Source organism: Chlorocebus sabaeus, chromosome 12 (genome assembly GCF_047675955.1).
Source record: "Chlorocebus sabaeus isolate Y175 chromosome 12, mChlSab1.0.hap1, whole genome shotgun sequence".
Lineage (NCBI taxonomy): Eukaryota > Metazoa > Chordata > Mammalia > Primates > Cercopithecidae > Chlorocebus > Chlorocebus sabaeus.
The window spans coordinates 103,794,099-103,819,663 of record NC_132915.1 but is presented as its reverse complement, the minus strand read 5'-3'; the positions used below and the strand labels follow the sequence as shown (position 1 = coordinate 103,819,663).

General features: G+C 52.0%; 1 protein-coding gene across 1 annotated transcript; it reads right to left on the bottom strand.

Annotated features, from left to right (window-relative positions):
* Positions 1 to 1,435: 1,435 nt before the first annotated feature.
* URM1 (ubiquitin related modifier 1) lies at positions 1,436 to 22,298 on the bottom strand. Its single transcript, XM_008006064.3, has 5 exons — positions 22,187 to 22,298; positions 15,541 to 15,611; positions 4,269 to 4,350; positions 2,861 to 2,909; positions 1,436 to 2,505 (listed from the first exon to the last, which is right to left on the bottom strand). Exons 1-5 carry the CDS (start codon positions 22,219 to 22,221, stop codon positions 2,437 to 2,439), a joined length of 306 nt encoding a protein of 101 aa, XP_008004255.1. The 5' UTR covers positions 22,222 to 22,298; the 3' UTR covers positions 1,436 to 2,436.
* Between the last annotated feature and the right edge of the window lie 3,267 nt (positions 22,299 to 25,565).

Here is a 25,565-nt window from a genome sequence, read left to right as displayed (position 1 = left end):
GACCGAGAGGCTGAGCCTCCTCCAGCCGCTGCCAGGGTCCGACGGGCAAGCGTCGCCAACGATGCGCTCCAGCCCGGCAATCGCCTCGGCTTTGGAAATAGAACTTGGAAAAACGAATCCTTTTCATTAAAGAAAAATCTTCGGAGATAGCGGGGTTTTATTTGTTTATTTCCTCAAAAGCAGGGACCAGGAGTTGCTTGGGAGAGGGGCGGTTGGGAGCTGCTGGGGGCTGAGCCCAGGTCACCTGCCCCCTGACCCCTTTCCAGCCTGGGGCTAAAAATGACCTGAAATCGTCTGGAGTGCCTTGGCCATGGCCAATTTCAACCACAGTGCTTGCACTCCCATGTGCCAAGAAACCCGGTTTTCCCAGCACCTCCTCCTGCCCTACTCTTCAGCATTAATTGGGGTGTGGTGGGAGAAGGGATATCCCACATCAGGCCTCCCATTCTTTGCAGCCAGAGAAACGGATCCTAGCGCCCAGTTTCCAGGACCTGCAATCTGGGGTGTTCCAATCAGGTGCACTGATGGGCTGCTCCTGCGGCTCAGTGGGGTGGAGACAGGGAGGGACCTCCAGGTTACAAGAATGGGACAGGCTGACCTTCTGAAAGTGCAGCTGTAGGGGCTGTTCCAAGTCTCCTGCTTTGTTCCCTAACATGGAGACCCTGACCTCAGGAACTAGTGAGGGTTGGTCACACAGCCTTTCTGGACAGCACTCAGACCCCAACACTAGCCTTAATTTGCACCCAGACCAGCTCCTCCCCATAGTCCCAACACGGCTGCTCCCACTCCACACAAGCCCAGAGGGCTTCTACCTGCAGTAGTGCTGGAGAAAAGCCCACCAGCCGGCAGGTCATCCATCCCCAAAAGAATGATGTACACACCCCGTCCCCCAACACTGCTGGGACAACCTTTTGCCACTTCCATCTCCACAGGGTGAGAGGTGAGAAATTCCACTTTAAATTACTGACACAGAATGAAAAGCAACATTTTGGGTGGGATGACGCTTTTGGTGGGATGTTAGCACCCTAATTCTTTTTGGGGGTCTCCCTCCAGCAAACAAAGCTCTTTTCTCCAGGTCATGGGAAGGAAAGACCACAGAAAGGGGGCTCAGCAGTCTTATCTATGCCACCCCCATTCTGGGTTCTGAGGCTGCTGGCTGCAGCTGGTGGGACAAAGCCTCGGACAGACGGGTGGGGATGCGTCCTGGGACGCAGACTGGTCAGCACAGACTGACTCTGCCACCCCCTTCTCCAGATGGCTCTATTAGACTACCCCGTCTCAGACTGTCTGAGTGTTCACCCCCACCCCTCTTTTGGGTGAAGGGTGAAGGGTAGCTCTGAGGCTCTAGGCTGAGGATGGAGAGGTTGTATCACAGACCATGACTAGGGGGATATGAGGTGCCACCTGTTTCCAAGGATGAAGCTCCAAGCAAGGCTAGTAAACAACCTAGTCTTTTATTTGCACAAGGCCGGCTGTTGCAAGCACTGAGGCCCCAAGACTTCCAGAAGGGAAGGGGAGGGGGAGCAAACCACTCTGCCTACCAGGTGCTGCCTGCCCCCTCCTGCTTCCTGCAGGAGGTGGGAAGGGAGAGAAAATGGACATCTGCACCATCAGGTATCTCCCCAGTTTTCAGCCACTATAAATATTCAGTTGTAGAGGAGGAAACTGAGGCACACAGATCCCCCCAGGCTTCTGCTAGTCCAAGGTTTAACTTACTCCCTCCCTTCATCTCTACCCCCAGCAGAATGAGCTGTAAGCAGCCTGGGGAGGGTCTCAGGAGCCCATCTGGTGGCCTGTGGAGGGAGGCAGGCCAGCCAGGGTCAAGGGCTAGGGGTAGGGGGAGCAGAAGGAGGGGTGTGGCTGGAGGAGCAGCTGCTGGCTGGGGGGAGTCAGCACTGAATAGGGGACCCCAGCTGGGGTTCCATACTGATAGCAGTGGGGGACAGGCAAAGCCCTCAGCTGTCCAGACAGGGAAATTGAGGCTGAGAAGCCTCCAATCTTTGGGTAGGGAGGGGCCTTCCTTCAGCTACTCAGGTCCATTCATCTTCCCCATGAAGATGCTGGCCCTGAGGCTGGAGCACCTTGTCAGCGGCCACTCCATGTTTAGACTGAGGTACAAGGAGTGGAAGGCAGCCAGGTCACCTGGCCACAGAGCCTCCTTCCACTCTTGACAAACCAGAGGGGCACCCTCCCCCATCACAGCTGCTGGAAAAGGTAGTGCTGGGCTCTGGTGCCTGTCTGCCTTCCCCTGCTCACGTGCTTGAGAAAGGCTCATTTTTAGCACCTGGCCTCTTTTCCCTGCCTGGAGGGAGCTTGGGGGACAGAGCAGGGAAGAAGACAGGCAAGGGGGACAGGGAGACCTGGAAGCAGGGCCCAAGGGGATGTCTGATTGCTTCGTTCTCCCCTCTAAGGGTGCCCAGGCCCAGAGAAGGGCCCTCAGCCGCCGTGCAGAGTGGAGATGAAGAGGACGCTGTCCTGGTCCTGAAGCTGATAGTCCAGCTCACCCTGGTGCGGGACAGAGGGGAGCAGGAGACCCTCAGGGCTCCCTTCCCAGTTCCACCCCAGGAGTTGGGAGAGCAGGGGCTGAGGACTGGCTGCTCTGGAAGAGACAGACTGTACCAGAAAAATGGGTATCCTATACCTCAACCTGCAAATCTTCAGGATGGAGGGGTGCTCCCATGTCCCCAGCTACCCATCCCTTCCTCACCTGGAGTGAGAGACTCCAGCAACCTCAGTGTGGGGCTGGAGTGGGGCAGAGGATTACCCAGCCACTCTATATGTGCCTGAGAGAGGCCCAAGGCTTTCCCACTGAAGCAGCAAGGGCAGGGGCTGGGGGAGGGATGTCACCCGAGGTACTGACCAGTAGCTCCCAGTCGGCATCGTTAATCAGCACCAGAATTCCTGGCCGCCTGTGGGAAAGATAGTGGTGAGTAGCAGGGAGTGAGAAGCAGGAGGCAGTAGCACAGAGGAAGAGAGGCTGAGAGCTTTGGGCTGCAGGAGAGTGTGCTGGGGAGCCTTCCTCCTGGGGTCTGGCTAAACATCTCCCAGGAAGGGGAGGCTGGTCTGAGTGTGAAGGAAACCAGGTCAGACAGTCATGCATGGTCTTTGTAGCCAGATGGAAAATGGGTGCAAACGCCAGCCAGCATCACCACCCGGACCGTGGGCAGGTCATTTTGTTTCTGAGTATCAGGTTCCTCATCTGAAAATGGGATAAGTGATAGCGTCTGTCCCACAAGGCCTATACGAAAACGAAATCAGCTGGTATGTGTGGAGTTCTTGCCACAATGTCACCATAATCATTAGTGGGACTTTTCCAGGGGTCTAACCTTACTCTCATTAGCTCTGGAAAAGAACTTCGGCTTTTTTTTAGGCCTCTGCATGCCCATCCTGGAGAGGAGGCTGTTTTGCCTCTTCCGAATCAGTTGCCATGCCACATGGCAATGTTCATGTGCAGTCCTGCCTGGCATAAGGCAGCGTAGGTCAGCATTTGGTCAGGCAACTTAGCCTGGCTCCCACTGGTAATGGCCCAAGGAGCGCTGCTGGCCTTAGAGGTGGCCTCCAGGACCACTGGACCATGACCTGAAGGAGGGCTGATCCCCTAGGACCTCACAGTGACCTATGCTTCGAGGCAAATAAGCGAGCCTCACAACTGCACCGGCCACCTTTCACAAGGGGGACTGGCCTTGTTTTAGAAGTAACTTCTTGGCAACTGGAACCTGGTCCTTTCCAAAGAGACTGCTCTGGGCTTCTACGGGGTGTCCCCAGTGTGTGTGTGCATGTGCATGGGTGTGTGCATGCACAGAGTCAATGACTCCTTGGAATTCTAGACCTGTGCTGCACCGTATGGTAATCTACTAGCCACATGTGGCTATTTAAATTACAATGAAATAAAATAGAATATTTAGCTCTTCAGTTGTACTAGCTACATTTTGTCCTCAGCACTTTCTGTGTAGAGAGTAACTGAGGCCCAGAGAAGTGAAGTAAGTCGTCTAAGGTCCCACAGCAAGTCTGTGGCAACCAGAAGGCAGAATCCAAGTTTTCTGAGAAATTCACCAGGCTCTTTTCATCTGGGATTTAAAAAATCCTCCAGAGTTTGGTTTTAGGAACAAGAAAACTGAAAATAGATCTCACACTATTTTCTGGAGGAGTCAGGGGGAGGAGGAAGGGGAGAACCGGATTCAGAGAAGGCCAGGACTGAACCTGAGGGTGGGGGCTCAGATACCGTCCCTCCCTCCACCCCCTTCAGGGAAGGGAGGAATGGGACTCACACGCTGTCTCCCTGGATGAATAACTCTGGCCGCTCTTTTAGCAAGTTCTTCTTGATCCAGACGAGCAGGTTCCGGATGTCCCCTGGAGAGGAATGCACAGAACAAACTCTTGTCAATCTCAAATGACACCTGTCCCCCCAGAGCCTTGCCTGGCCCAGAAGGAAATACACGTGGGGTTTAGAGGGCTTCTTTCAGACCAGGCTGTGATGGCCCATGAACTTGTACATTCCAAAGGTGAGGAAACAGGTTAGGACAGGCCAGTGACTTGCCAGGTGGATCTTCAGAGACAGCTGCACATGGCACTGTTGAAGTCCTGGAGAAGAGGCAATGGGATTTACCTATAGTGGAGGGATTCAAGGCAGATGGCGGGAGGACTGTCGCATCTAAAGGGTTAGGAGACAAGCCCCGAACCACAAGTCCTGGAAGCCAGTCTCCAACTGCCATGGCAGGACTTCTGAGAGGACTCTGAAGAGCCCCCTCCACCTTTCTCTCTCCAGCCAGTCCCAGATGGGAAGGATTCGGCTTTGCTCTTGGAGGGGTCTGCATATATTTCCCTTTGTGAGGGGAAAAAAACAATTGCTGAGCTGATAACATCAGTTAATTTCCTCTGGCAGAGAGAGAGAAGGATCATTCACCAGCCAGGGATGCTGACAAATCCCTGCTCTACTCCCCTGCCACCACCCCACGCTTCCAGAGCCCTCCACGCCAGCGGTGGCCAGAGACTCGGGTGACAGGGCCTCTCCTGCTCAGCTAACACTGAGATCTGCCTCCTTGTGGTTCTAGGAGAGCCACCAGTCTCTCTGTATGTCATGCGGAGGCTCAGAGTCACCTGTCTCCAGGGTCACCTCTCCTTTCCTAGGGGCAGCAGTATCGAGCCACAGCACACAGGAATGTGGTTCTATAAACACCTCGAAGCCTATGGTCCTCAACTGTCTGCCCCTGAAACAGGGCCATTCTCCTGAGGCTGCGGAGTTCCTTCTCATTCCCCTAGATGACTTGAGGATAAAGGTCCTGGGGAGACAACTTGCTTCTGGGAAGCCAGCAGAGGGGTTGGGATTAACCACCCCCATCCTGAGTCAGTGTCCAGAGGGGTCTGCTGTCCTGGACTAATGCCTGAGACAAAGCTCAGGGCTAAGCTGGAGAAGGCCCAAGTGGGGCCTTGGTGTTCCTGCCTGGAGTCCAGAGTCCTGGAGTGTGGGCGAGGGAGAGGCTGCCAGGACTCAGGGAGACTTTGCCTTGCCCCGTCCGGGCCCGCAGCGTGGCGCGCACACACACACAGCCCCAGCCTTGGGCAGGGAGTTAAGGCACACTGGCTGGCACGCGTGCCACCCTCGCTCTGACAGGCCTGCAGCCTGGATGGTCCACTTTGCTCAGTGCCAACTTGCCTGGTTCGTATGCCAGCAGAGCACAGGGCCACGGGCAAAGTGTCCATGGACTGAGACTGCCGCCTTTCCATTTTAATGTCTCCTTTTAAACAAAGCAGATCGGAGTCTTCATGGTCCCTGGAGCAGGCATGGGATGGGGAGAAGGCTGCCTCCAACGAGCTGCAGCCCACTTGGACTCCTGGCTGGGTTCCTCCCTGAGATCGGGATTTCAGAGGTTTCCCTTTGGCTCTGAATCCCCTTGGCCTCCATCTTGGCACTGTCTGGTGGGCCGCCAACCCATACATCTTGTGGCCGCTCGATAGAGCCACCGGGGTCTGACACATCCATCAGCCAGCCCTGGCGGGCGGGGGTGTGCCTGTGTGTGTGGAGACGGCGAGAGGGTCTAGGCAGTGCCTGGCCTGCATGGAACCCGGACTCAATTAGGAGACAGTCCTGGCTCCCTCCAAAGGGAAGGTGCTTCTGCTCCACTCTGGATAGGCCTGGGGGTGGGGGAAGGGCTAGTGGTCATGGTGGGGTCATCTGAACGATGGCACCAGCATGGAGTCCCAGAGGGATGAGCTGGGGGATGAGTCTGCTGCCCGGTGCTGGCTCATTTATCATGATGCTCCTATTTGCTAAGGTCACTCCCTCCCTCTTCTGCCCACCCCCCACCCAGGCCTGCCCACATTTTTGATAGCCTGTTACCATGGTGAGGCTACTGCATCACCACCCGTATTGTTCCCCCATGCCTGGATTTGGGGGTGGGGAGAGGGGGAACTCATGGCTCCCTTCGCAGGATGCAAGGGCCACTCGGCCTGGCCTGAAACACACCCCCAGGGACATCTTGCTAGGCTTGCTGAGGCACAGACAATATGCAAATAGCCTCCAAGCCAGATGGTCGGCTTCCAAAGGCGCCCAGGGGAGGAGGAAGGGTTAAGCAGAGTCAGGGGCTGGTGGCTTGGGGATGGATGGCTCTGGGATAGATGGGGGCTGGAGACTCTCACTTTCACCTTCCCACTCTGTGTCCTCTTGTCTTCCCTCTCCTACTAGGGGCGGTCTCCCTCCTGGAATCCCATGTGATCACTCAGGAGACAAATATTTATTGAGCAGCTACTATGTGCAAGGTGCTAGGGAGATGGCAGTGGGCAAGAGGGACACAGAGCTCCCTACCCTCATGGAGCTAGAGGCCAGCAGCAGAGACAGACCATACTTAATCAGTTGTGACAAATGCTATCTCCTTCCTCTGGGATCAGGAGAGGCCTGGCTGAGGATGTTAAACAGTGAAGCTCAGGTCTGAAGGATGAGTCGGGTGGGGAGCATTCTGGGCACAAGGATAACACATGGGAAGGCTGGGGCAGGATGGAATGGCAGGTTGAAGGTAGCAGAACAGAGAAGGTAAGAAGCTTAGCAGGAGATGGGGCCAGGCCTTGAGAACGGGCCTGCTCTCGTAGGGGCCTCTCCCTCCTAGTGAACCTCAGCGGTACCTCCTAGGTATGTGCTTCCTGGGAACCAGGACCCACTGCCCAGGCCTGTGCTTCCATGTGTCTCTGACATGACACTCGAATCACAATCTGGCTCAAACGTATGGCACTACCATTACCATTACTTGAGTGGACAACTGGGGAGGTAGGGAGGGAAGGTGGGAGGAAGAAAGAGATTAAAACCATGGACCCTGGAGTCAGACAGGCCTGATTTTGAGCTGGACTCCATCGCTTCCTAGTTCTATGACCTTGGGTAAGGAATCCTTGGAGCCCTTGGAGCCGGCCGGGCGCGGTGGCTCAAGCCTGTAATCCCAGCACTTTGGGAGGCCGAGATGGGCGGATCACGAGATCAGGAGATCGAGACCATCCTGGCTAACACGGTGAAACCCCGTCTCTACTAAAAAATACACACACACAAAAAACTAGCCGGGCGAGGTGGCGGGCGCCTGTAGTCCCAGCTATTCGGGAGGCTGAGGCAGGAGAATGGCGTAAACCTGGGAGGCGGAGCTTGCAGTGAGCTGAGATCCGGCCACTGCACTCCAGCCTGGGTGACAGAGCGAGACTCCGTCTCAAAAAAAAAAAAAAAAAAGGAATCCTTGGAGCCTCAGCTTCCTTTTTTTGTAAAATGGCCTCAACTTTCTTTTTTTGTAAAACGGGGATGTTAACATCGTCTCATAGGGTCATTGTGGGGGATAAAATAAGACCATATATACAAATCTCTCAGCACTGTAACCTGCATATCAATGCTGTAATTACTCCAGGATCCAGAGGGGAAGAACCTATACCCCTCGCACTCTGGGTTTCTGCACACTCTGCCCAGTGGTCTGGCACCCCAGCTTTAGAGGGCAGGGCAGAACCAACCACGAATCAGATAGTGCTGGGACTGGCTGGGGTTTTCTGTGGCATCCAGTATCTTCCCATCAGAAGCTGGAAAGGGAATAAGGGGACTGGGAGAGAAGTGAGGGGTCCTAGATACTGACCTTCCTTCTATTTTAGATGTTTGAACCCACAAGATGTTGGGGTTGGCTAATGCTCCCAGGACAACCCAGGTGGAAGGAATGACACTCTGAGGCTAGAGGTGCTGGCAGCCAGGCTGCCCCTGGGCACACGGCACCAGAGGAGGGAGACGGGCACCTAACACAAGGTTTCCAGTGCAGGATGCCTTGGCACCTGGCCTGCCCATCGGGGACAGAGCAGGTGATGAGAGCTGCTGCTCTATGATGGAGTGGCTGGGTTCTGAGTCTACAGCCAGAGGACCTGCGCTGTGTGCTCAACGGCCTTGGCTGGGAAATCACTTCACCTTGCTGCCTCAGTGTCATCCTCTGACAAGCAGGGATAATAATCCAAATGCCAAGAGCTGCTGAGGATTACATAAGGCACAACGCCCATGGCAGGCCTGGCAGTGTCACACACACAGGACACGCTCAACAGATGGCTGCTCTGAGCTGTAAGCCCACAGTGACTTCAGATTCCTCATCCTCTGGGCTCCAGTACCTTCTAAAGGCTGCTGCCAAAGGGAGGATACCCATTGTGGAGAGCACCAACGCAAGCTCCACCAGAATCCCTCGCCCCAGTGGACTTGTCCTACTCTGGGGGACACTGACTGCCCACTGTGGAAGAGCCCCAAAAGGTGTCAGCCTCAGCCTCGCGGGACTGAAAGAGAACAACCTCAAAGTCGTCTCTGATACTGACCCTCATCCAGTGTGTAACAGACTCTCGTCCAGTCTCTCTTTGAACACCTCCAGGGACAGGAGGTCAGCTCCTCTGTGCAGCGGCCCTGATTGTTAAGAGCTCTTTTCTCCCAAGCAGAAATCTGTCTTCCTGTCATTCCCACCCACTGGGCCTGAATGGTCCACGGGGACCATGCCAACAAATGCACCCCCTCTTCCCCAGGATGGCCCTTCAGATATGGAAGAAAGGATCCCCTAAGTCTTCTCTTCCACAGGTTAAACCGCCTCTGTCCCCACCAAGTCCACCAGGCTCCACGATGAGCTCTTCGGGGAGCCCACCCCAGGCCTCAGTTGAAAAGGGAAAAGAAAGAGCTGGCAAGGGGGGAGTAACAGAGGAGAGGGGGTGGAGGGAACATCAGAGGGGCCATTTACAAGTGAATGGGGGTAAGAATGGAGCAGTTTGTGGGCTAAACTGGCCGCAGAAGGAGGTTTACAGATGTGCGAGGGGACCTCCTCATTGTTTAATTAAGCAGAAAGTGGATCTTTTCAAAAGCAATTTTGCACAGGGACTGGGAGGGGTGTGGGGAGGAGGGAGGTGGAGAGGGGATCAGCAAACAGACCCTGAGAGCAGAGAAAGGAACAGCTGGCCCCAGAGAGGCTGTGAAATGCATGCTAAGCAGTTTAAAGCACCCAGGAGCTCCTGCAGCTCCTGCCCTCCCTCACCAGCCACGCTTTAACGCAAGTGGAACAGGCGGAGGGGGCACAATGGCAGGGCAGGGGAAGGAAGACAGGCAGGGAAAGGTGAGGCGGCCAAGTCTACTCTTGGGGCCTGGGCAAGGAGGGGCCTTGGGTCAAAGGGATGCTTGAGTCATAGAGACCAACTCTCAGCAGCCGCAGTACCCTAAGCTGGTGGGTGCCTGGCTGGCCCGGTTCAGCAAGATGGCTGTTAAGACATCCCTCCTCTCACATAGCTTCTTACTGGGTCAGCACACTCTGCTTCACAGAATTGTGTATACTTGGATCTTGAAGAAACTCTTCTTATAGATGTCAAAGAGACAACCAGCTCAGTAATGTACAAAACGAGCCCGACCTCCCATCTAACAGATGGGGAAGAAAGAGGCTGGCAGGCATAAGCGAAGAGCAACTGCGCGGGCCAGGCTTCCCCTCTCGCAGTCTCACTCCCTCAGTCCTTTTGCTCATCATTTCTCCCAAACTGACTGGGTTGGAAGCTCTCCCCTGGCCTAGGAGCCACGAGTTCCCTAGTTTGTGAGGCTTGTCACATTCCGAAATCTTACGGCTGCTATTATTTCTGCTGGAACCTCCAAGACTCGCTTGGCCAAGTGGCAGCCCCTAGGCTGGGAAGGCTGCCAGATGACATATCTGGGCACGGACTTGGGGGAAGGGTAAGACTCTCCTAGCAGCACCAGGCCCCTGACCCCCAGCTGGGCTCACATGTGCCAGGGTGAGGCCTGGCAGCTGCTAACCAGCTCTGTTGGTGACCTAGGTCACCAACCTAGGTTACCCTGGGTCTGCTGTGTGACCCACGCCTCTGGGCACAACAGGAACCAGGTGTAGGGACTCACAGCCAAGGGACCAAAGACTAAGTGGGCCACTGCGCCTTCCCTCCCACTCCCCTCCTTTCTTCCCAGAGTGGGGATAGGCCCCTGCCTGTTCCCTGAACAGTGCCTGGAAGATGAGGGATAAAAAAATCTGAGTCCCAGCCCAGCCTCCCTACTTGGGTAACTCTGGACAGGCCTCGGGTCCCTCCCTCCTTCTCTTTTAGGGGTCTCTTTTATCTCTTGAGGTTATCATGAAAGTTGAAATAAGTAGCTGTTGAACTCATGAATAAATTAAGGAAAGTGTAAAAATTGGAAAATATAAGATGTTAGAGTGGGGCCGGGCGCAGTGGCTCACGCCTGTAATCCCAGCACTTTGGGAGGCTGAGGCAGGCAGATCACAAGGTCAGGAGATCGAGACCATCCTGGCTAACATGATGAAACCCCGTCTCAATAAAAATACAAAAAATTAGCCGGTGTGGTGGCAGGCGCCTGTAGTCCCAGCTACTTAGGAGGCTGAGGCAGGAGAATGGTGTGAACCCAGGAGGTGGAGCTTACAGTGAGCTGAGTTTGCGTCACTGCACTCCAGCCTGGGCAACAGAGCGAGACTCTGTCTCCAAAAAAAACAAAAAAGATGTTAGAGTGATTCAGGGAGCCTCTTGGGCTAGATGGTGATGGGGTTAGTGGCAAAGTGCCAGGACTCTGAAATTCAGTGGCCTGAAAGCTAGTTCTGAATCCCAGCTCTGCTATTTAAATAACTATGACTTGGGGCGAGACCCCTAACTTCTCTAAATTTTGGTTTCTACCTTTTATTTGTTTTGTTTTTTTGTTTTTGAGATGGAGTCTTGCTCTGTCCCCCAGGCTAGAGTGCAGCAGCGTGATCTCGGCTCACTGCAACCTCCACCTCCAGGGTTCAAGCGATTCTCCTGCCTCAGCCTCCCGAGTAGCTGGGACTACAGGTGCCCGCCACCACACCCAGCTAATTTTTCATATTTTTAGTAGAGACAGGGTTTCACCATGTTGGCCAGGATGGTCTCGATCTCTTGACCTCATGATCCGACCACCTCAGCCTCCCAAAGTGCTGGGATTACAGGCGTGAGCCACCGTGCCTGGTGGCCTTTTTTCTTTTTGAGACGGAGTTTTGCTCCTGTTGCCCAGGCTGCAGTGCAGTGGTGTGGTCTCAACTCACTGCAACCTCCGCTCCCTGGGTTCAAGCGATTCTCCTGCCTCAGCCTCCCGAGTAGCTAGGATTACAGGTGCCTGCCACCATGCCCAACTATTTTTGTAGTTTTAGTAGAGAAAGGGTTTCATCATATTGGCCTGGCTGGTCTCGAACTCCAGACCTCAAGTGATCCGCCTACCTTGGCTTCCCAAATTGCTGGGATTACAGGTGCGAGCCACCACACCAAGCCTTGGTATGTTACCTCCTTAAAGAGACCTCTGGTGACCATCTATTAGTCCCATCCCAGTACTCTTGTTCTCCTCATGCCAATTACTAAAAGTTGTAATGATGCAGTTATACATTCATTTGTTTACTTGTTTATTCCCTAGCTCCATTCCCATTACATTGCTAACTCTATAAGGGCAAGGACCATATCTATTTTGCTCACTAATGAATATCCAGTAACTTAGTACAGTGATGGCACAAAGAGGGCACTAGACATAGATTTGCCAGCTACATGAAAGAATAAAGTACTTTCTTTCTTTTTTTTTTTTTTTTTTTTGAGACGGGTGGTCTCGATCTTCTGACCTTGTGATCCACCCGTCTCAGCCTCCCAAAGAGCTGGGATTACAGGCTTGAGCCACCGCGCCCGGCCATAAAGTACTTTCTTATTTTGAGACAGCGTCTGACAGCCTCAGGTCTGTTGCCCAGGCTGGAGTGCAGTGGCACGCTACTAGCTCACTGCAACCTCCACATCCTGGGCTCAAGCCATCCTCTAATCTCAGCCTCCCAAATAGCTGGGACTACTGGGATGCACTACCATACTCAGTTAATTTTCATATTTTTTGTAGAGACGGGGTTTCACCATGTTGCCCAGGCTGGTCTCAAACTACTGGGCTCAAGCGACTCACCTGTCTTGGCTTCCCAAAGTGCTGGCCACTGTGCCCAGTCAAATAAAGTATTTTCTACTGTGCCTGACACTGCTGAGTACTCAGTCAAAGAATGAGTGAAATGGGGCTTGAATTATGAGAATCTGTGGGCCAGGCAGTGGTTCATGCCTGTAATCCCAACGCTTTGGGAGGTTATGGTGGGCGGGTCACTTGAGGTCAGAAGTTAGAGACCAGCCGGGCCAACATGGTGAAAACCTGTCTCTACTAAAACTTACAAAAATTGGCCAGGCGTGGTGGCACGTGCCTGTAGTCCCAGCTACTCGGGAGGCTGAGGCAGGGAAATTGCTTGAACCCAGGAGGCGGAGGCTGCAGTGAGCTGAGATCACACCACTGCACTCCAGCCTGGTGACAAAGCAAGATTCTGTCTCAAAAAACAAAAAAGCATATAAAAATTAGCCAGGTGTGGTGGTGCCTGCCTGTAATCCCAGCTACTTGGGAGGCTGAGGTGGGAGAATCGCTTGAAACCAGGAGGTGGGGGTTGCAGTGCGCCGAGATTGCACTACGGCACTTCAGCCTGGGAGACACAGCGAGACTCCATCTCAAAAAAAAAAAAAAAGAAAATTTGTGGGTTTTCATGTCAGACAAAATCCAGAGGAAATAAATAATAACTTGTGATATTTTAATAAACTTCCAGGCAAGGTCTTTGAGACTGAATCTTTCAGAAGCCTCTTCTGAGAGCACTGTGTGCCCTCCCAAGGCTGCATGGCCATCTGCCAAACTAAGAAACAGTCACCTTTAGCACCCCATGTCTTCCTTGACCAGGCACACACAATCCTGACACTAAACCCCAGCCACATACCCCCTCCCAGCTCAATGTGGGCAGTGCCCTGCTCCTTAATAAGTGTCCCCCAGCCTCCAAGTGTGGCAGACAGACCCCACCCTGTGCCACTGCTCTCCAACCTGAGGGAGGGACAGAAAGGTGTGACAGCCAGTGAATCTGAGCAATAATAATTGATTACTGGCAGATGTGTGTCCAGTTCCAGAAGAATCCTGCCAAATCTCACTTGGCCATTTTTTTTTTTCTCCCCATACATATTCTGATCTTTTTTTTTTTTTTTTTTTTGAGACAGCGTCTCACTCTGGCACCCAGGCTGAAGAACAGTGGTATGATCATAGCTTACCGTAGTCTCGACCTCCTGGGCTCAAGCAATCCTTCAGCATCAGCCTCTAAAACAGCTAGGAACATAGGTACATGCCACTATGCCTGGCTAATTTTTTATTTTTCTGTAGAGACCAGGTTTTGCCATGCTACTCAGGCTGGTCTCGAACTCCTGGGCTCAGGTAATCCTCCTACCTCAGCCTCCCAAAGTGTTGGGATTACAGGCGTGAGCCACTGCGCCTGGCCTATTTTCTTCTTTTTCTTTTTTTTTTTTGAGACGGAGTCTTGCTCTGTCACCCAGGCTGGAGTGCAGTGGCCGGATCTCAGCTCACTGCAAGCTCCGCCTCTCGGGTTCACGCCATTCTCCTGCCTCAGCCTCCCTAGTAGCTGGGACTACAGGCGCCCGCCACCTCGCCTGGCTAGTTTTTTGTATTTTTAGTAGAGATGGGGTTTCATCGTGTTAGCCAGAATGGTCTCGATCCCTGACCTCGTGATCCGCCCGTCTTGGCCTCCCAAAGTGCTGGGATTACAGGCTTAAGCCACCGCGCCTGGCCTTTTTCTTTTTTTTTTTTTTTTGAGATGGAGTTTTGCTCTTGTTGCCTAGGCTGGAGTGCAGTGACACGATCTCGGTTCACTGTAACCTCCGCCTCCCTCCCGGTTTCAAGCAATTCTCCTGCCTCAGCCTCCCAAGTAGCTGGGATTACAGATGCCTGCCATCGCGCCAGCTAATTTTTGTACTTTTAGTAGAGACACGGTTTCATCATGTTGGTCAGGCTGGTCTCAAACTCCAGACCTCGTGATTCACCTGCCTCAGCCTCCCAAAGTGCTGGGATTAGAGGTGTGAGCCACCATGCCCGGCCTGACTTGACCATTTTCTACCGCCCACCTCCAGGAACCTCATTTCCTGTCTCTTAATATAAATGATGCCCTCTTCTCCCCAGAAGTATCTCAGTCATAGGTGGAGACTGGAATCCCATCCCTGAGCCCTTGCTAGAATCCACTGCGAAGGTTACAAAAGATCTGAACACCTGCCGTATCTGGTCCGCAGCCCCTAGGCTATTCTGACAGTTACCCAGCCAAAGATCTGCAAGTTAATTCTTTAAAACCTCCCAATTTAAAGGCAGGGACTGGTTTTTTTGTTTTTTTTTTTTTGTGACAGAGTCTCTGCCGCCCAGGCTGGAGGGCAGTGGCGCGATCTCGGCTCACTGAAACCTCTGCCTCCCAGGTTTAAGTAATTCTCCTGCCCCAGCCCCCTGAGTAGCTGGGATTACAAGCACGCACTGCTATGCCTGGCTAATTTTTTGTATTTCTAGTACAGATGGGGTTTCGCCACGTTGGCCAGACTGGTCTCAAACTCCTGGTCTCAAGTGGTCTGCCCGCCTTAGCCCCCCAAAGTGCTGGGATTACTGAGCCTCCACACCTGGCCTGGGACTGGCTCTTGTTCAGGTCTGTCTCTACAATGATGACCACATGGTCTGCTGCATAGGAGGTGCTCAGTGTATATTTGTTCAAGAAAGATTAACAAGCATTTGGTTTTTTTTGTTTGTTTGTTTTTGAGATGGAGTCTCGCTTTGTTGTCCAGGCTAGAGTATAGTGGCATGATCTCAGCTCACTGCAACCTCCACCTCCCGGGTTCCAGTTCAAGTAATTCTCCTGCCTTAGCCTCCCGAGTAGCTGGGATTACATGCACACACCACCATGCCCAGCTAAGTTTTGTATTTTTAATAGAGACGGGATTTCACCATGTTGGCCAGGCTGGTCTGGAACTCCTGACCTTGTGCTCACCGCCCACCTTGGCCTCCCAAAGTGCTGGGATTACAGGCCTGAACCACTGGGCCCGGCTGTGCAGACTCTTTTTATTCCTCTGCCTGCTAGAGAGGCAGCTTAGCACACGGGTACAGAACACAGGCCTGAACAAGGCTGAGTGTTCCCCATGGACCAACTCCTGTTCAATGGCCCCAAGAGAGGGGTTCAGAAAGCCAGTACTCACAGGGTTCCTCCTGTCCAGGCAAAGTGACTTGATGTTTCTTAATACCGTCAAACAGGAGCTCCGCACCACCTCTGCAAAGGAGGACCAGAGAAAAAGACAGCTAGGTGAGCTCCCGCAAATAGGAAGAGGTAGCGGAGATGGAAAACTGAGGATAGGGCTGGTAACGAAGCCCGAGAGCAGCAGAGACTAAGGTGCAGAAACACCTTGGGTGCAGTGACCAATTCTTTTTTTTCCCCTTTCTTTCTTAGAGACAGGGTCTCACTCTGTCACCTATGCTGGAACGCAGTAGTGCAATCATAGCTCACTATAACTTTGAATTCCTGGGTTCAAGAGACCTTCCTGTTCAACCTCCCAAATAGCTAGGACTACAGGTGCATGCCACCATGCCACCATATCAGGCTACTTTTTATATTTATATTTATATTTATATTTACATTTATATTTATATTTCACTTTGTTTAGTCTCACTCTGTTGTCCAGGCTGGAGTGCAGTGGTGTGATCTCAGTTCATAGCAACCTCCGCCTCCCAGGTTCAAGCGATTCTTGTGCCTCAGCCTCCTGAGTAGGTGGAACTACAGACATGAGCCACTATGCCCGGCTAAATTTTGTATTTTTAGAGAGAGGGTTTCACCATGTTGGCCAGGCTGGTCTCAAACTCTTGACCTCAGGTGATTCGCCCACCTTGGCCTCTCAAAGTGCTGGGATTACAGGCATGAGCCACTGAGCCCGGCCCATATCAGGTTAATTTTTAAATTTTTTGTAGAGATGGAGTCTCGCTGTGTTACCCAGGCTGATCTCAAACTCCTGGCCTAAAGCAATCCTCCCACTTCAGCCTCCCAAAGCACTGGGATTACAGGCACAAGCCACTCTGCCCAGACCCAGTGACTAATTCTTAAATGACTTCTAATGTGGTAGAGTAGGATATAATTTTTACTAATAATCAAGTACCGGCTAGGTGTGGCGGCTCACACCTGTAACCCTAGCACTGTGGGAGGCTGAGGCGAGATGACTGCTTGAGGCCCGGAGTTTGAGATGAGCCTCAGTGAAACAAAGCCTCGGTGACATAGCAAGACCTTGTCTCTACGTTATTATTATTATTATTAGGTGCCCGGCAAATTATCTATTTATTTATTTTTGAGACAAGGTCTTGCTTTGTCACCCAGCATGGAGTGTAGTGGCACAATCACAGCTCACTGCAGCCTTGACCTCCTAGGCTTAAAAGCAATCCTCCCACATCAGACCCCCAAGCAGCTGGGACTATAGGTGCATGGCATCACACTCAGCTAATTTTGTACTTTTTGTAGAGATGGGATTTTGCCATGTTGCTCAGGCTGGTCTTGAACTCCTGAGTTCTCCCTGCCTTGGCCTCCCAAAGTGCTGAAATCACAAGCATGAACCACTGTGCCTGGCCTATTTTCATTTTATTATTTTATTTTATTTTATTTATTTATTGAGACGGAGTCTCACTCTGTCGCCCAGGCTGGAGTGCAGTGCTGCAATCTTGGCTCACTGCAACCTCTGCCTCCTGGGTTTAGGCAATCTTCTGCTTCAGCTTCCAGAGTAGCTGGGATTACATGCATGTGCCAGCACGCCTGGTTAATTTTTGTATTTTTTTTTCAGTGGAGACGGGGTTTTGCCATTGTGGCCAGGCTGGTCTTGAACTCCTGACCTCGTGATCCACCTGCCTCAGCCTCCCAAAGTGTTGGGATTACAGGTGTGAGCTACCGCGCCTGGACTATTTATTTTTTGAGACTAGGTCTCACTGTCAACCCAGGTTGGTGTGCAGTAGCGTGATCTCAGCTCACTGCAACCTCAACCTCCTGGGTTCAAGCGAACCTCCCACATCAGTCCCCAAGTAGCCGGGACCACAGGCACGTGTCACCACACCTGCCTAATTTTATTTTTATTTTTTGTAGAGACAGGGTCTCCCTATGTTGTCCAGGCTGGTCTTGAACTCCTGGGCTCAAGCAATCCTCCCAAAGTGCTGGGATTAGAGTTGTGACTCATCATGCCTGGCTCTGTCTCTAATTATTAAAAAAATAAAATAAAGTACCCAAATTTGCAGACTCTTGTTTTTTTGTTTTTACTCCTCTGCCTTCTAGAGAGGCAGCTTACCACACAGGTGCAGCACACAGCCTTTGGAGCTGCTGGCCCCAGTGTGAAGCCCAGGCTCCACCTCTCCCTATGTTGAGACCTTAGATGTGTGACTCAATCTTTTTTCCCTGTTATTAAAATAATTTGGGGGCCAGACACAGTGGCTCACATCTATAACCCTAGCACTTTGGGAGGCTGAGAGGGGAGGGGGGATTGCTTAAGTCCAGGAGTTCAAGAGCAGCCTGGGCAACATGGCAACACCTTGTGTCTACAAAAAATACAAAAAATAGCTGGGCATAGTGGTGCATGCCTGTAGCCCCAGCTACTTGGGAGACCGAGGTGGGAGGATCACTTGAGCCTGGGAGGTTGAGGCGCAGTTAGCCAAGGTCACGCCACTGTACTCCAGCCTGGGCGACAGAGTGAGACTCTGTCTCAAAACTAGTAATAATTAAAAAATATTTTATAACAGAGATGAGGTCTCACTATGTTGCCCAGGCTGGTCTTGAACTCCTGGGCTCAAGCAATCCTTCTGCCTCAGCCTCCCAAAGTGCTGGGATTATAGGCGTGAGCCACCATGCCTGGCCTTGACTCAATCTTAAGCTTCAGTCTTTCCATATGGAAAAATGTTGAGGAGCCACTGTGAGGCACTCTGGAGATCCTGTGCATCTAAGGGTTTCCTCTGGCCAGATGACGGTTTGAAATGCTCCTGCCCATGCCACCTGCTGCTGACCAGGTGGGCACATCACAGTGCTGGAGGCTGAGAGAGTCCACAGGGCCTGGCATCAACTAACAACAACTGTTCACATCGCCTCACCATTTATAAGATGTTCCTCATCTCATTTCATCCTCAGGGAGTCCCAGGGAAGAAGGGAGGAGGTAGATATTATTAACTCACTTTGATAGAAAAGTATACTCAAGTCTAGAGAAGTTAAGCAACTAAATGGTCCAAGGTTAGACAGGCAGGGGCTGAACTATTATAATTTGAGTCTAACTGATTCCTGCTTAGCACCAGCAGACTGGTCAGAAAAAAAAACAGGACTTCTCAAAGGTCAGAAAGCCTCTTGAGGGCAGAGTTTGGTTCATTTCTGTGTCCCAGCACCTGGCCAAGGGAAGGCGGGGACTGCAGAGGTGACTGGAGCCAAGTCCAGCAGCTGAGGCTTTTGAGATGAGCGCCAGGGCTCTTTCAGCGCCCCATGCTGCTTCTCCCTCTGGGTCTCCCTATTCCCATCTCAGACTTCTTGTGGATCTTAACTGAAAAGGCCTTACCAGACTTTTGAAGGATGCGAGGTCTTCCACCCCACCACCCTTCCCAATTTCAGGGAACAGAGATGTCCTGAGACAGCCTACTGGGAAGCAAAGGCAAGGCAAGCATTGTCATGGGGAAAACATGGGGCGACTGTCATCCAAACAAGGTCACGCTTTGTTGATGCAGAAATGTGGAGGGGGAGAGGAGGCCCATCTGTGGCCGCGCACAGGGCCATTTCAGCTGCAAGCCCGCACAGAGCCTCCATTTATCCCCTTCCAAGAGCCTCGTTTTCTCCTGGGTGGGGGTTGGCACATGCAGCAGCTGGGGTGGGGGAGGGTGACAGGCAAGGGGCTCAGGAGTTGGGGGTCAGAGAAGAGGGATGGGAACTGAAGGCACTGGGACTCAGGCAAACAACCAAGACTGGCCAAACCTGGTGGTGCCAGGCTCAGAGGCCGAGGCTGTTTTTCCGTTTACAAGCGGATGAAGGGAGAACCAGTCTCGCTCAGAGAGTGACCTGTCACTGCTGAATTCACTGGCCCTCAAGGGAGGGGTTGGCATTTCTGCTGTCAGCACATCTGGAGTGGGGGAAGGTGCATGCCCAGCCTCAAGAGTGATTCAGGGAGGCAGACAAGGGGATTGTTCTATCCCAGGAGAGACCCAAGGCCAGACTCTCTTATAAGATCTGCTATTCAAACTCAACTGACATATCTCCATTTCCTTCCACCCCTCAATTCTTGGTGGATGTGTTTGTTGATACCAGTGACAGGTATAGATGTTCTCAAAACTGCCTTCACCATTTCTAACGTATCTTCATCTTTCAATCTTCTGTATATACACATACATATACATGTACATATATATTTTGTTTATTTACTTCCTCTCCACCTGCTGGGCTGCGAGCTCTGCCTAAAACAGGGCCTGGCACTCAACAAATATCTGCTAAAAGAAAGGAAATGCCCGTTTCTCCCAGTTCTTCTCTGACTTCAATGACATTCCCTCCTTTTGCCAACACCTCCCCAACTTGGGAAGGAGGAAGAGAGGTGGGACAGAGAGAATTTCACATCTAGGCCTTTACAACATGGACCACAGGGACACAAAACACAACTGTATTACATACTTTGAATTCTGTGTGACCTGAGAAAATGCTCTGCTGAGAACAGTTCAGGGGGAAGACAAAGGGTGGCAGACCTGGTCACTGACAAGAAGGAAGGTGTGAAGGGCCTTCCAGAGGGTCTCTGGAGGAGCTAGTGGGGCCAAAAGGACTGTATCTGCTCAGGAGGGAGACCCTTCCAGGACTGAAGTGGGAGTGGGGCCACTAAGGGACAAAAGGGAGAAAATGATGGGCATGTTCGCCTTTGCAAATTTGCTCCAGTTCTGGATAAAGGGTGAATCACGTCTGCTAAGATGCATAGGAAATGAAAGAAAGGTCAGGGCAAAAACATGCATCAGCACAAGGACAAAGAGGAGCCTGGGTTGAGCATCATGTTGGGCATTCCTGCTTCCTGAGAAGCTGCAATTTTCATGGAATGCTGTGCTGTGATAGGAGGTGATAGAAGGTGGATGGAGGAATGTTGTCCTGCCTTGCCAGGGGTCATTATTCCAATCTTGGAGGTAAGGGAGACTGAAGTTAGAGATGATTGGGTCAGAAAAAGGGCAACTGTGCTGGTGTGTAAGCTCTGGAGAGCAAGGGTCCGGTCTTCCTCACATGACTTCCCCACTGAGCTAGCACAGTACCTGGCAGAGACATTCTTGATAATCAAAGACCATGTCTGACACATGAGAATGAAAGGCAAGTTGTCCATAGATAAATCTTTTTTTTTTTTTTTTTTGGTAGAGATGAAGTCTCCCCATGTTGCCCAGGCTGGTCTCGAATTCTTGGGCTCAAGTAGTCCTCCTGCCTCAGCCTCCCAAAGTGCTGGGATTACAGGCATGAGCCTCCATGCCTGGCCTAGATAAATCTTAACATAGCAGCCTGTGGTTTCTCTCTTTCCAGCTCTGCTGAGGCCTATTAAGGAAGAAGGGATCCTCCTAGAATCCCAGGCTTTAGGAAGTGTAGCTGGCCAAGGGTCAGTGAGGCAAAACAGTGAGGAGTCCAGACCAATACAGTTCTAATTGGATCCAAGCAGCCAGACAATATCAATTAAAATGCACTTAGTCATGAGACTTACCCCCCTTCTAAGGGGCAGAAATGCTGAACGCTGTAGGGCACGGACAGACTTCTATTTATCTTTGTATCCTCAGTGTCTGGCTTGCTGCCTGGCACATGGTAGGCACTCAATAAATGGCTGGTGAATGAACTACCCAATTAAGGGAAAACATGAAAGAAACGGGAGGCATCCAATGAGAAGAAAGGCACTGGGCAGAGGTTTTAGATTCCCATCCCAGACTTTGCCTTTCACATAGACCTTGGCTTGTTTATCTACCCACACACCCACATACACACCTATTCCCTCTTTTCAAGTGATTCTGGAAAGTACACCACCCATCTTTCAAGGTGTCAGTTTCTTTGCCTTCTCTCTAAACTCTGCAGTTTCTCTCAGCTTTGAAACCATATGATAAACCTGTTTGTAGGAAGCACAAAATAGTGCCTTGAGTAGACTTCCTCCCTGCTCTGTGTTTCTTCGGTAATTGGTGTGTGTCCCAATTTCTCCATTTTTCGTCTTGTGTATACTATACTGTCCGTGTTAGTTCCCTTCAGTGTGATTTCTTATTTGTCCCCATATCGCCACCTGACTCAGGTTCTGCAGAAGGCACTCAAGTTCTGCAGAAGTTTACTGACTGTCCTGAAGGAGACTCGGGTCTGTTTAGTATCCCCAAGTCTCGGGAAAGAAAAAGAAAAAAGTACCGCCCTGGCCACTACATCCCACGAGAAACAAGACCTTAATAACTGTGTAAAAAGAAACTGCTGCCCAAAGAATGAAATCAGTGGGTGGAGGGGTGGTCCTTCTTGGTTCTAGGAGCTCAGATGCAGATGCCAAACAGATGGGATTGGTCCGACACAGGAATGGAAAAGAAGATAGAGAGGCTGCCTGCTAAGAGTCACGACCTTCGACTCCGACGGAGCACAGGGCACCAAGGGGTAAACAGAGAGCATCTCCCTCCCAATGTGCGCCTCTATTTCCCGACATGCGGCATCATAGCTAAGGGAGACTGGCCTCTCAGACTCTCCTAGGCGGGTGGCGTAGCTCACAGCGGGCACTGGGACACCCAGTGATTCGGCCGTGTCAGGCCCCATGGCAGAAGGAAAGGAATTCCGAGCCCGACGACTTCAATCTATCCCCACGGCGCCCCAGCTCTGTGACTCACCCGAACTCCACCTCCACTGACAAGGGCGCTGCCATGTTGAGGAAGCCGAGCTCGCAGGAAACTCCTCACAACTTCCGGCGCGCCCGCAAATTTCCGGGCGTCTCCGGGCGCCGCGGACGGAAGAGGCGGTGCCCAGGGACACAGCTTCGTCAGCTGTTGGAGGAAGTCACCGAGGGGAGGGCAGGGAAAGGAGTGGCGGACTCGGGGAAGGGGTGGCGGGGGGAAGGTCCTCGGCGCTGTTGGGGCTGTGAATCGATGTTCCTCCGCCTTTCACCGACTGGGCTCAGAGACCCAGGGTAGGAAGCGCCTTGTACGGGACAACAAGCAGGCGGAGGAGAGCCCCCAGCATCTTTGCGACGTGACTGTGAGCCACGTAACTGCTTATCTTGCATGAGTTAGAATCTCTTCAGTCTACACACCGCTTGGGCGAGCCCATCCACTCGTCTGGTTTGAATTATAAGTGACTCCCAGATCTTTATTTCCGACCCAGAATCTCTCCTGAGCGGACGACTCGCTATCCAGCCGCTTCCTTTGCTGTCGATTTGGATATCACTCGTTCAACAGCTGTTCATTGCCTCCCTGTGCCAGGCATTTTGATGGGTGCTAGTGGTAAAGGGGATGGGCAAGGTTCCTTCAGGGCAACCTTTAGGGCACTCACAGTCTAGCGGGGAGACTAACTGTAACCAAATAAGCATGCTAATACTAAGACATGTACAACCTCAAAAAAGGAACTGAAGTTATAGGAACTTCAAAAGGAAAACTGAGTAGACTGGACTTGCTGAGCTCTAAAGCCTGAGTAAACCAGGTGGCTGTGAGGGAAGAGAAACCTCTAGGAGCATTCTAGTGAGGAGGACGAAAGGCCCAGAGGCTCTGAGTGAGAACATGCTGGAACGGAGAGGGAAGTGGAAGTTAGGGAGCCTTTCATCCATCTAGAGATGGAACTGCAAAAAGGTGGGCAGGGGCCAACCCCTGCCTTGTAAGCAGGTAAACATTTCAGTCTCTAGGAGCAGTGGGAGACTACTGAAAGGTTTTGGGAGACAGTGGCATTTTAGAATTGTGTTTTAAAATATCATTTCTGGCTGCAATGTGGAGGATGATTTGAGGGGAATAAGGAAAGAGACAAAAGCCCAGTTGCAAAAGCCCAGGGCAGGCCGGGTGCGGTAGCTCAGGCCTGTAATCCCAGCACTTTGGGAGGCTGAGACGGGCGGATCACGAGGTCAAGAGATCAAGACCATCCTGGCCAACATGGTGAAACCCTGTCTTTACTAAAAAAATTCAAAAATTAGCTGGATGTGGTGGCACGTGCCTGTAGTCCCAGCTACTTGGGAAGCTGAGGCAGAAGAATTGCTTGAACCCAGGAGGTGGAGGTTGCGATGAGCCGACATCGAGCCACTGCACTCCAGCCTGGTGACAGAGTGAGACTGTCTCAGAAAAAAAAAAAAAAAAAAGCCCAGGGCAGAAATGGAATGAAGTTGGCCAGGCGCGGTGGCTCATGCCTGTAATGCTAGCACTTTGAGAGGCTGAGACGGGCGGATCAGGAGGTCAGGAGTTCCAGACCAGCCTAGCCAACATGGTGAAACTCTGTCTCTACTAAAAATACAAACATTAGCCAGGCATGGTGGCAGTCTCCTGTAATCCCAGCTACTCCGAAGGCGGAGGCAGGAGAATCCCTCAAACCCAGGAAGCAGCAGAGGTTGCAGTGAGCCGAGATCATGCCACTGCACTCCAGCCTGGGCGACAGAGAGAGACTCTTAAAAAAAAAAAAAGAAATGGGCCGGGCGCGGTGGCTCAAGCCTGTAATCTCAGCACTTTGGGAGGCCGAGACGGGCGGATCACGAGGTCAGGAGATCGAGACCATCCTGGCTAACACAGTGAAACCCCGTCTCTACTGAAAATACAAAAAACTAGCCGGGCAAGGTGGCGGGCGCCTGTAGTCCCAGCTACTCGGGAGGCTGAGGCAGGAGAATGGCGTAAACCTGGGAGGCGGAGCTTGCAGTGAGCTGAGATCCGGCCACTGCACTCCAGCCTGGGCGACAGAGCGAGACTCCGTCTCAGAAAAAAAAAAAAAAAAAAAAAAAAAAGAAATGGAATGAAGTAGATGTCCTGTGGGTATCTAAACACCAACACTTCCAAAACTGAACTCAGCATTGGTAGAGGGTGATGGTGTAGCCTAGTGGTTAAGGGCAGAATGATGTAATAGTTAAGATCTAGGAATTCAGGTGGGATGGGTGTGGTGACTCACACCTGTAATCCCAATGCTTTGGGAGGCCAAGGCAAGAGGACTGCTTCAGGCTAGGAGTTTGAGACCAGCCTGGGCAACACAGCAAGACCCTATGTCTATAAATGTTTCTTAAAAAATAAGCCAGGCGGCCGGGCACGGTGGCTCAAGCCTGTAATCCCAGCACTTTGGGAGGCGGAGACGGGTGGATCACGAGGTCAGGAGATCGAGACCATCCTGGCTAACACGGTGAAACCCCGTCTCTACTAAATATTACAAAAAACTAGCCGGGCGAGGTGGCGGGCGCCTGTAGTCCAAGCTACTCGGGAGGCTGAGGCAGGAGAATGGCGTGAACCCGGGAGGCGGAGCTTGCAGTGAGCCGAGATCTGGCCACTGCACTCCAGCCTGGGCGACAGAGTAAGACTCCGTCTCAAAAAAAAAAAAAAAAAAAAAAAATAGGCCAGGCATGGTGGAGTGTGCCTGTCCCAGCTACTCAGGAGGCTAAGAGGGGAGGATCACCTGAGCCTGAAGGTCAAGGCTGCAGTGAACCATGATCATGCTATTGCACTCGGCCTGGGTGACAGAGTGAGACTCTGGAGTGCAATGGCATGATCACAGCTTACTGTAATCTTGAACTCCTGGACTCAAGGGATCCTCCTGCCTCAGACTCTGGCGTAGCTGAGACCACAGGCACTAATAAAGTCCTTCCTTCCTTAGCCTGGCCTGGCCAAATAATTTTCAATTAAAAAAAAATTTTTTTGTAAAGATCTAGGAGTGCAACTACCAGCTTTATATCCACGTCCTGGCCAGGCACAGTGGCTCACACCTGTAATCCCAGCACTTTGGGAGGCCAAGGTGGATGGATTGCTTGAGGCCAGGAGTTCAAAACCAGCCAGGGCAGCATGATGAAACCCCATCTCCACCAGAAATATAAAAATTAGCCAGGCATGGTAGTGCACACCTGTAGTCCCAGCTACTCAGGAGGCTGAGGCACAAGAATTGCTTGAACCTGGGAGGCGGAGGTTGCAGTGAGCTGATTACACCTCTGCACTCCAGCTCTGGGTGACAGAGTGAGACTGTCTCAAATAAAAATTAAAATTAAAAATTAATATATCTAGGTCCTACTACTTTCTAGCTGTGTCTTTGGGCAAGTCCCTTAAC

What these genes read in the sequence shown, in the direction of transcription:
- URM1 (XM_008006064.3), bottom strand. Translation starts at nt 22,221, where the DNA reads ATGGCAGCGCCCTTGTCAGTGGAGGTGGAGTTCGG. An exon ending in TTCATCCAGGGAGACAGCGT is followed by an intron (nt 2,910 to 4,268) that starts GTGAGTCCCATT and finishes TCTTTCCCACAG; the next exon opens with GCGGCCAGGAATTCTGGTGC. An exon ending in ATGCCGACTGGGAGCTACTG is followed by an intron (nt 2,506 to 2,860) that starts GTCAGTACCTCG and finishes GTCCCGCACCAG; the next exon opens with GGTGAGCTGGACTATCAGCT.